Consider the following 9,753-nt stretch of genomic DNA (forward strand, 5'->3'; position numbering starts at 1 on the left):
AGGCGCGCTGCAATAACGGGGAAATCGCGGCAGGGCCGGGCCTTTGTGTGCGCGCTCGCACAGCAGCTGGGAGCGATTATGCTGCAACAATGTTCTGTTCCATCAACATTATGTCCTCATTAAACCTTTATTAGGAGATTAGATTCAGATTTATTGATTTTTTTTTTTTTAAAGAGGAAAATCCAGGCTTCTCTCAGATGCCTGGAACTTTTCCCCACATGCAGCACTTCCCAAAGTAGCAAGAGGGCAAGGGGAGAATCAATCTTTCCTCGAGGATAGGCAGCCTGTCCTTCCAGGGAAAAGGGCTGCTGAGCTTCTTGAGGGGGTTAGGTTGGGTGCATGATGGCTTCCTAGCACAAGGGGGACAAGGACCAAAACATTCAATGGGATACAGCACACAGATGAGCATCTTGCAGTGCAGCCTTGGGGGACATCAGGGTCACGGTGGGCAGGAGAGGGATGGCAAGGCTGGCTCAGGAGTCTTGCTGCCCAGTACCCTAGTCAAACACATGGGCTGGGTGGCATCACACACCCGGGTCAATGGCCCCATTGGATTTGTCTGTTGGAGCGTTTGATGTTACACGAAGGCAGCTCATTCCAGAGGGTGTTAATTGCCCGCTGCACTGATCAGGTCTGTAGCACCATCGATCTCGGCAGGATCAATGGGCTGATTTAGTGTCTCACGAACTCTTTAACTGGACACCTCATCAATAGGCAGCCACTTACAGACCATCAGCGCATTAGTGCGGGCCGGCGCTGGCAGCAGCCCGCTCCACCCGTCCTCAGCCCCCGTCACTCAGAGGTAAGTTTTCCTGCAGGTGATGGCTCTGAGATGGTGAGTGGGAGTCTTGCTCTGGGGCTGGTGTGTTTGAGGGCAGATGTATGAGAGCCAGGTGGTGCCAACCCACCTGTTCCCCATCACCTGCCCATGCAGAGATGCTCCTAGAACATGGGATGGCCCTTATGGCATCTGCAGCACTTTCCTCTTCACCTTGTGCCTCTGTCCTTGCAGAGGCAGATGGCACTGGGAGCTGGGACCTACTGGGCTGTGATGGCAGTCCTGCCCCCGCGCATCTCTCGGAGTCCTTCCCGTTGCCATCCCGCTTTGACACGGGGTCTCTCCCACCTGGCTAAAACTGCTGAGCACAAGCGTGGTGGGGATCTGCTGGGCAGGCATGCCCGGGGGCCCGGGCTAGGATACAAAGGCAGCAGCCGGGGCCAGGGGTAGGGGAGCCGAGACCAGCGGGACCCCCGGGGCGGTGGGGAGCCCCCGATGCCGGGGAACCCCCCCGATGCCGGGGGCCCCGGGTCGGGAGGCGGCCGGGCCGGCGGCGGGGCCGCTGTCCGCGGTGCTGAAGCCGCGGCCGGGGCCGGGCCGGGCCGGAGGCGCTCCCGGGCTTGGCAGGGGAAGCGTGGAGTGAGATTTGGGCAAGGGTCGTGGCGTCCTGGGGGCTCCTGCTCAGCTCCGCCTTCCCGCTGCGGAGCTGAGGGACCTGAGGGATGCGCCCGCCGGGGTCCCAGAGCCAGGGAGAACCCACCAGAGTGAGGTCCCCCCTCTCCCTGAACAACGGGCCCTGCTCAGGCATCCCTCCACACCGACCAGAGGGTGCCCAGCGTGATGCTGTAAGCCAGGACGGCTGCCAAGTACACCCGGAACAGCAGCACATCCAACACGTAGCCCACTTGCAGCCACTCGCGGGCGGCGTCGCGGAATTCCTCCCGCTTCTCCAGGAGCTGGCGGATAGCCGTGGCCTCACGCAGCACCTCCTGCAGGGCTGCTGAGCCCTCCGTCCGGCCAGCAAAGGCCAGTGCAGACCTCGTGCCCCCCACTGCCCCGCACTCCCGGGGCTCCTCACAGGCGTAGGGGGTCGGCTTGGCTGAGGGATCAAGAGAAGCAAATGTGAAAAACCTATTTAGACAGGGAGCTGGGATTTGCGAGGGTGAACTAGGCACTCAGTTCACCCAGGCACCCAGTTCACCATGCAAAGGATGGCTGTGTAGGTGTAGATGGCTACAGAGCACCCAGACTCCTCCAGTTCCCCCAGACCCTCTCTGTGCCACCCTTACCTGTGCTGTCGTTGTTCTCCACCTGCCTGGAGGTGTCCGAGCTTTGCATCCTGCTTTGGCTGAACTTCTTCCTGTCCCGGATGCAGAGCAGGATGGTGGCTCTCTCCAGCAGCAGGTGTTTCACCCACGCAGGGACGTGGGGCTGCAGGTCTTGCTTGTGCACCAGGTGCACAATCAGGATGGTCTCCGTCAGGCTGATGACGAGCAGCGCCATGCACACCACAAAGTAGATGCCTGCAGAGGCCTCAGTGAGGTGAGTGACCTGCAAAGGCTCCTGCACAGAGCAAACCCTCCCTGCCCGGCCCTCAGGGCCCTGTGGCCCCTGCTGGGTGGGAGAACCACCGTACCTATCAACGGCGTGCCGACGGCCGTGGCTGGCAGCGTGTCAGACACAATAATGAGGAAAACCGAGTAGCCCAGCAGGAGAGTGATCTTGAAAGAGACCCTCTCGCCGCTGTGGGGAGGCAGGTAGAAGCCCACGATGTCCATAACCATCAGGAAGATGCTGGGGAGCAGCAGGCTGACGGTGTAGAAGAGCGGGCGTCTGCGAATGACAACCTGCAGGACAGAGACAGAAAAGGCTGTGAGGGGTGAAATGAGGCCTTCAGCTGGTGTGGCCCTTTGCCAGGGCAGGTGAGGATGGTGGGGGGCACTAAGGTGAGCCAGAGGAAGGGCTCACTAGCAGGAGCCTCCCACCTGCAGGCAGGAGCTGCAGCACGGAGCAGCGACAGGGATGGGGCAAGTCCTTGGTGCCACATCCCCGAGAAACACGGGGCCGAGCCTCTTACATAGAACTTCATCTCAGCGTAGCTGTCACTGCTCTTGACGCTGAACTCCTGGAAGTGGCTGAGGACGTAGAGGAGCTCCCACTCGCCCTGGTTCATGAAGACACTCCGGTCGAACTTGAGGAGCTCCGGCTGACGCCACAGCGAGAGGTTGATATCGCGAACTGGGGGGGCAGAGGGGAGGTTGGAATGGAGGTACCCCGCCCAAAGCGCCGGCAGCTGGCGGCACCTCCAGGGCGGGCAGCGTGCCTGCCCTCCCCGCACGCTTCCCCGATCCGCTGGGGCCATCTAGAGGGACGGGCTGCCTTCTGCACCGAGCGCCGGCACTCACCGTGGTGCAGCCAGCTGGTGAAGGTCAGCGAGCAGTTCTGGATGTCGAAGGGGAAGTTGTAGATGTCCAGGCTGCAGGAAGTCATCACCTGGATGGGTTTGAGGTTCTGCACCTCCCCGTGATGGCTGACGTAAACGTAGGGGACGTGTGGGGACTTTCCAACATCCACACTGAGGGACATGAGGGACAGAGGTGTGGGCTGGAGAGCACTCTGGGCAGGGCTTCCTTCTGCCAAGTGGAATTTCAGGGGGGAACTGCCCAAGAGCCAGGGATTTGCTTCCTGTTCTGCTTTTTTGGTATTACTCTTGCGGGCATTTCAGCCTCGCATCACCTCTGCACTGCCCAGACTGCACTGCCCAGACTGCTGCCTTCTCCCAGCCCAAGAAGTCCCAGAGCCCTCAGGAGGCCCTGGGAGCACCTTAAATCCCCACAGAGTGGGAAGGACACCAGATAGCTCCATGGGATAGCTCTGCAGCTGCCCTGGCATTGTGCTGTCTTCACAAAGCCTTTCTCCTGCTATCTGGATCTCACCCCCAGCACAGTGAGGGTAATTACTGATGGTTATGGTTAGCCAGCATTGGAAATGGCCCAGCTGCAGAGCCAATCCCCATCTGCAGCTCCCCGATGTGGGGAGGCTGCCAGCTCTGTGCCAGGAATACAAAGCACGGGAGGGTACGTGCCCGTGGTGGGTGAGGAGTCCCAGCCCCAGCCCGTGTCCCGCGAGGCTTTGGCTGCACTCACAACTCATTGATGAGGATGTCGGGCACCCAGATGCTCTCCACAGGGAGGGAGATCTGCGTCAGGTTGTCGAAGTCAGCTGGGTCCCACTTGAGGAACTCATCTGTCCAGTGCTGGGGACAATGGAGAGGGGACTTGGTGGGTGAGGTCCTTCCACCCTGCCAGCACACAGACCCCAGGCTAGCACCAGGCAGGGAGTGGGAGGGAAGACAGCCTCCAGCTTGCACAGCAGCCAGCAGTGCAAACCAGGGAGCTTTGGGGCTCATGTGCTGCAGAGGCCTCGCCAGCCCCCCGGATGTTTCCCCCCACTGCTCTCCTGCAGGACTGCACACTCCTCTCACAGGAAAACATGGGGGGCTTGACCCCGAGGGGGGCCAGCAGGGAAGGGGCGAGGTTTTGTGGCTACTCACCTGCCTGTACCAGATGTAGGTGGTCAGCACCTGGTCCTTCTCATCCTGTGAATTTGAGAACGGTCAGAACGTGGGCGCTGGCACTCGGGAAGATGGGCAGAGCATGCCAGGCCCCCTTCCCCTGGGACGGGAGCAGGGCACTCACCACGCTGAGGATGGCATAGACCATGAGGTCGATGGCCACGTTGGTGGTGGTCCGCCAGTCCCGCACGGGCCGGGTGCCCTTGTGGTAGTGCTCCAGGAGGTGCCGGCACAGGCGGCGCAGGGCGGGCTCGGGGGGCTCCGGGGTACCTGCTCAGCAGAGAGAAAGGGAGGCTGCTCCCCCTGCGACCACCCTGGGCTGTGCCACGGGCTGCGGGGTGCTGCCAGCTGCCCGCCCTCGCTTACCAGGTGGGGTTTCCCATCCAACTTAAATAGGAGCACCCTGATGGGAAACAAGGCTGGGCACCGGAGTCATCACCTAGTGTGTCACTGGTATCCTGTGCCGTGCAGGTCGAGACCTTCCCCAGCCCTCACCTCTCTGGACAAGGGCCAGGACAGCAGCAGAGGGGAACCAAGGGGGACACACTGCCCCTGGGAAAGTTTAATACCATTCCCTCCCTCCAGGGGCATTTCTTTGCTCAGCGGGTGGAGACAGTGAAGGTTAGAGATGAAGCAGGATGCTAAATTCATTTATTAGGTATCTTGGTGTTTGCTTCCCGTGAAAACAGTTCCTTCACTGGTGCCAGCAGCATCAAGCAAGGGCAAATTGCTTTCAGCACCATGTCCTCACTGCCAGGCCCCTGGAATGCCACGGCTGGGCCAGGGCAGCAGTGCTACACTTGTGGCTGTGCTCTGTGGCACACCCAGCCCCAGAGCCCAATTCCAGCATAATGGAAGAGACTACTTGGATAGGTCTATGGGAACTTGGGAAAAGCTACTGGAAGGAAATTTTAATCTGTATTTTAAGCTTAAAAAAAAAAAGAAAAAGCAATATCCACAGCCCCTCTGACATTGCTCATAGTACTGGGGAGCCAGCCGGGTGCATGAGGCTCACCCAGGCAGGCAGGAACCAACAGAGGCACTGAGATGGGGGGAGAGGCAGCAGTTAGGGTGAGGGGAGGAAATACAGCTGCTGCCATCACCACAGCTCGGGCCAAGTGACCTTTCCTGCTGCAGCTGGTGGCAGCTGGCTCGCGCTTGCTCTCCTCCTCACACCACTTCTCCTCACATCCACGCCACCCATATCTGCATCAGGATGCTCTGGCAGCAGGGAAATGGCTTTGCAGAGGGAGGACTGGGCTGGGTTCAGCTCAGATGCTCTTTGCCTCTGCTCCAGACACCATGCTGGTCTGCCCAGCCCAAATCTGTGCCACGGTTGTGCCAGCAGCTCACCTGGTGCAGCTCAGCACAGCCCTAGCACAGCCCTAGCACATGGGGATCTGTCTGCACAGCCCTTCCTGCCTCCTGGCCAGCATTGCCAGGTGAGCATATCACTGCTCCCAATCCTTTTCTGCCACCTGAGGTGTGCTAACAGTGGGAGGGGGCTTGGGAGTTGGGTGACAGGAGCTACATGACCCATCCAGAGATTTGAGTCAATTTGAGCTGAACACGTTCAGCTGGGCTGGTGCAAAACAGCTCAAGGATTTTTGTGCTATTTCCCAGGAACATTAGATGAGAAAATAATAACGGAATAACAACAAAATATGTTGGCTGTCAATTTTGCACTGCGCAGAGCTGCAGTTACAAACTATAGGCACAGCATCATGCCCAAAACCCAGCTCAAGGTTATTATATTGGAGCAAGCCCTTCATCAGGCAGGGGGCTCAGGCAGCATCTCTCAGGCAGTGGAGTGCAGGCAGGAGACCCCCATCTCTTTCTCTGTCCGCAGGGTTGGTTTTCAGCACAGCTCCAGAGCATCTCAAGACCCCAGAGAGCAGAGCTGCGTTCTAGGGCTACATCACCTTGCTGCCAGTGTTACCTGGGCAGGATGCACCTCCAGGCTCTGCACCGGAGCTCTCCCATGCTCCAGCCTCTCCCAGGTAAGTCACTTCCCATCAGCACGAAGCTTTCCCTACAGAGCAGCCTTTGCCAGGCACTCAGCACGGCTCAGGTTCTGGCAAGGTCCCGCTCCGCCTCAGCTCCCCAGCCCTGCCCACGGGTCCCCCACCTTACCTGGGCTCGGCAGCGTCGAGGCCAGCGGCAGCAGGGCCAGCAGCGCCCCGAGAGCCGTGGGCACCATGGGCGCGCTGGCTGCAGCTCGGCGGAGCACCGAGCGGAGCGGGGAGGCAGGCGGCACTCCCTGGCTTTCCCCCCGCCGTCGGGTTTTTGAGAACGCCCAATTAATCTCGCGATCAGCCTCTCCCGCTGCATCAAGTTTCAGGCTGGGAGGATGCGAGTGGGGCCCACCCCCGCCCAGCTCCCGAAGAGCTGCCCCGTCCCCTGCCCAGGTGCCTGCTGCTGGCAGAGCGGGTTTTGGGGTGCGAGCATCGTGCCCATTGCAGCGGGGGGCACGATGGGGGGACAGGGCGCTGCAGGTGCCAGGGCTGAGCCAGGAGATGCTCAGCAGCTGGAAAGAGGGGGAAACTCCTGAGATGTAAAGGAGGGGAGTCTGCCCAGGGTATGCCACTGACACAGGGTGGGTTTCCACAGGCAGGGGAGAGGGGAGCTGTGGATGTACTGGGCTCCCCTTCACACCCTGCGGCAGGTGGGTGTGACAGTGGCTTTGACAGTCGCAGGTTGGGGCAGATGTGCAGCCAGCCCTTGGCACCCCTGCCTGGGGCAGCAGCTTTCCCCCAACCCCTCCAACCTGCACCTACACTGGAGTCTGTTTTCACCGCAGAAATTTGCACTTGTTGTAAATTTCAGCAAACAAAGTTATTCCTACTGTTTTCAGTTTCCCAAAATATTTAACGCCTTGGGGCAAACAAGACTAGAGGCAAAGCCTGGTCAGGTATTACTGAGAGTCAAAAGGCCCCCACCTTAGAGGGTGCCCTGCTCAGGCTGCACATCCATCCCTCCATGTCACAGCGTCACAGCCTTGGGCTGGGCAGTGTCCCTCTGCCTGGCAGGGGAGCTTCCCCTCGGCCCTAAGCCTCTGTAATCTTCTGTATTCCTGTATGTCTGCACTGTGTGCTGCAGGTGCCTATGCCCCCACAAAGCTGCCAGCTGCTGGAAATCCTGGGGAAGCGGCGGCCAGGGACCAAAGCCTGCGGCGGTGGCGTAGAGCAAATTGCATCAGATGCCGACATGGAGTCACTTAAACGAGATAAGAATTAGTGCGGGGCCCTGATGAACTCCCCGTTGGCTGCCAACAGCGGTGTCAGGGAGAGAGCGAGAGCAGAGCTGGGGCTAATTTGATTTCTCGGCTCCGTTAGTGGCTGGCAAGTCACCTCCCAGGGAGCGCCAGCAGCTCACAGCGCTCTCCCCTTATTGAATCTGGGTAATGAAAATCACGGGCAGCGCCACCGTGGTGCTGGGGACTGTGCCCTGCTCTGCCCCCTCTCCTGCAGCCTCCTGCGTCTGCAGCCGGCAGGATGAGGCCAAGGGGCGTGGGCTGCTCCAGTGGAGCCTCGGCTGCAGCATCATTAACTCTGGATTTTCTCCCTCGGGTTTTACATCTTCATCTTAAAGAGATTTTAATGTAGTTCCTATCAGCCCTCCTGTTATTGGATATCTAATTAGCGTGATCTACGGTGGCTCGTGTTCCGCGCGCACGCGGGGGGCTCTTGCGGGACGCTTTGTGGGACGGCTGATATCAATCGGCAGCGCCCAGATCAGATTTACTTTCCGAAATAGCATAATGGGATTTTATTAGCCCTGTAATCTGCTGCACGGTAATTGCTTTTCTGGGAATCGAAGCGCTCAGCGCCTGGGGCTTCCCACAGCTCAGCCCTGCGTCCTGTCCAGGCCCTGCTGCAGCCAGGCATGGCAGCATCCCTGCACCGGGGTGGACAGGCACTCAGGCCTCTCTCCTGGAGCAGCAGATTCCCTGGCTGGGCAGGCAGGTATTTAGCCTAGAGCAACAATCTCAGAGGCTGGGGGAGCACAGGGGCACAAGCACAAGATCCCCAGCACGTGATGGCACAAGTGATGCTCTGCATTCCCTCCTCACCCCAACCTGACCTCGTCCCACGTCCTGGGTGTGCAGCGCTGTGCACTATAGTCCTTTGGCAGCTCCCACCCCAAGCTGAGGAAATTCCTGGTGGCTGCAGCAGGAGCATGGCTGGGCTCTGTGCAGGACGGGGTGTTGCAGCCAGGCTGGGGACCACAGTGGGAGCAGGGAGGGAGGCCTCAGCCGTGGCGCTTGCCGGTGCGGAGCGGGCAGGAGAGGGAAGCAGCTCTCCTCCCGGCTGCCAGTGCTCGCCTTTCAGAGCGCGTTTGGAGCGTCAAAAACAATAAAGCATCAGCGAGGAGCCCTGGCAGCACAGCTGCCTGATGGCCCCGGCCCCATCACGCGCCCGAGGCCGCCCATTAGGGAGCTCGCGCTGCCCGAATTGCATGTCTGCTGTGATTTAACGCTGCGAGACATGAAACAAACAGCGCCGGCAGGCAGGGCTGCTGGCCCAGGTACCACAGCAGCCCCCGCTCCCACGGCACCCTGCTCCCAGGGACAGTGATCCTCTGCAAGGCTCGGGCTTGCACCCCTGGTCACTGCAGAGACCCAGGACACACAGGATCTCTCCTCTGGCACTCACCTTGTGCAGCTCCAAGACCGAAGCACAGACCAAATGCTGTGAAGAGCTGCTCCGTGTGGTACCTCTGGCTAATTTAATTTTATTAAGGGATGCTGGTAGCTTTGTCCCTTGGGTGCAAACTGCACGGCCCTTGGAGAAGCCAAGAATTGCCCACTCCAGCTACCAAGCCCATCCTCACCCCAGAGAAGGAGCCCAGTGCTTTTGAAACCCCCAGAGAAGGGATGGGATTGCTTTCCCTTCAAGTCCTCTCTTTCATTAGACACCCTCCAGATGTTTGCAATATTCTGCCACTGTTTCATTACCACTAAAGGCAGGTACTAATAAGCACATGAAGGTATTTGGAGCCCGTTGCTGTTAATGAAGCTGTGGCTGATGCTGAGTGGGATGGCAGCTGTGCGTCACAGGCTGAGCACCATCTCAGGACATGGAAGGAGAGGGCATGTCTGCAGCTTGCTCTGTCTCACAGTGTACAATCTCCCCCTAGTAAATTATTCTTGGAGGTAGCAGTGCTGTGACTGCACTTAATGCTGCAAACAAATTGTTCTACACCCTAGTTAATTGTCACGGCATTAATCAGGCTGCTAAACATTAAACACAGCCTGGACAAACCTGGAGCTAAAAAAACGGGTCTGAGTTTATCTTTGTGGCAGGGGCATTCAGAATTTTTATGGTTAATAGTTTTTTTAAGGTAGGAAAATCCTGGGGACCCTTACCTCAGCAATGAAGTTTGGGTAGAGCGCCATTCC

At 59.0% G+C, this 9,753-nt stretch overlaps 1 protein-coding gene across 2 annotated transcripts; it reads right to left on the minus strand.

Moving 5' to 3' along the window:
* Positions 1 to 102: 102 nt before the first annotated feature.
* On the minus strand, positions 103 to 6,667 carry LOC135285599 (5-hydroxytryptamine receptor 3A-like). Of its 2 annotated transcripts, none has more exons than XM_064398024.1 (9): positions 6,486 to 6,667; positions 4,477 to 4,622; positions 4,332 to 4,376; positions 3,925 to 4,079; positions 3,184 to 3,353; positions 2,856 to 3,016; positions 2,415 to 2,625; positions 2,068 to 2,301; positions 103 to 1,877 (listed from the first exon to the last, which is right to left on the minus strand). In XM_064398024.1, the coding sequence occupies exons 1-9, from the start codon at positions 6,550 to 6,552 to the stop codon at positions 1,579 to 1,581; spliced, it is 1,488 nt and encodes a 495-aa protein (XP_064254094.1). In that variant the 5' UTR covers positions 6,553 to 6,667; the 3' UTR covers positions 103 to 1,578. The 2 variants fall into 2 exon arrangements, with proteins under 2 accessions (XP_064254094.1, XP_064254095.1); XM_064398025.1 differs by having other exon boundaries at positions 3,925 to 4,034; positions 6,486 to 6,664.
* Positions 6,668 to 9,753: the final 3,086 nt, after the last annotated feature.

This window comes from Passer domesticus, chromosome 23, assembly GCF_036417665.1.
Source record: "Passer domesticus isolate bPasDom1 chromosome 23, bPasDom1.hap1, whole genome shotgun sequence".
Lineage (NCBI taxonomy): Eukaryota > Metazoa > Chordata > Aves > Passeriformes > Passeridae > Passer > Passer domesticus.

Bases quoted from the DNA above. Each gene is read 5' to 3' on its own strand.
- LOC135285599 (XM_064398024.1), bottom strand. From the start codon at position 6,552: ATGGTGCCCACGGCTCTCGGGGCGCTGCTGGCCCTGCTGCCGCTGGCC. The intron at 4,623-6,485 runs GTAAGGTGGGGG...TCTGCTGAGCAG, and splicing joins CTCGACGCTGCCGAGCCCAG to GTACCCCGGAGCCCCCCGAG. The intron at 1,878-2,067 runs GTAAGGGTGGCA...TTGATCCCTCAG, and splicing joins GGAGAACAACGACAGCACAG to CCAAGCCGACCCCCTACGCC.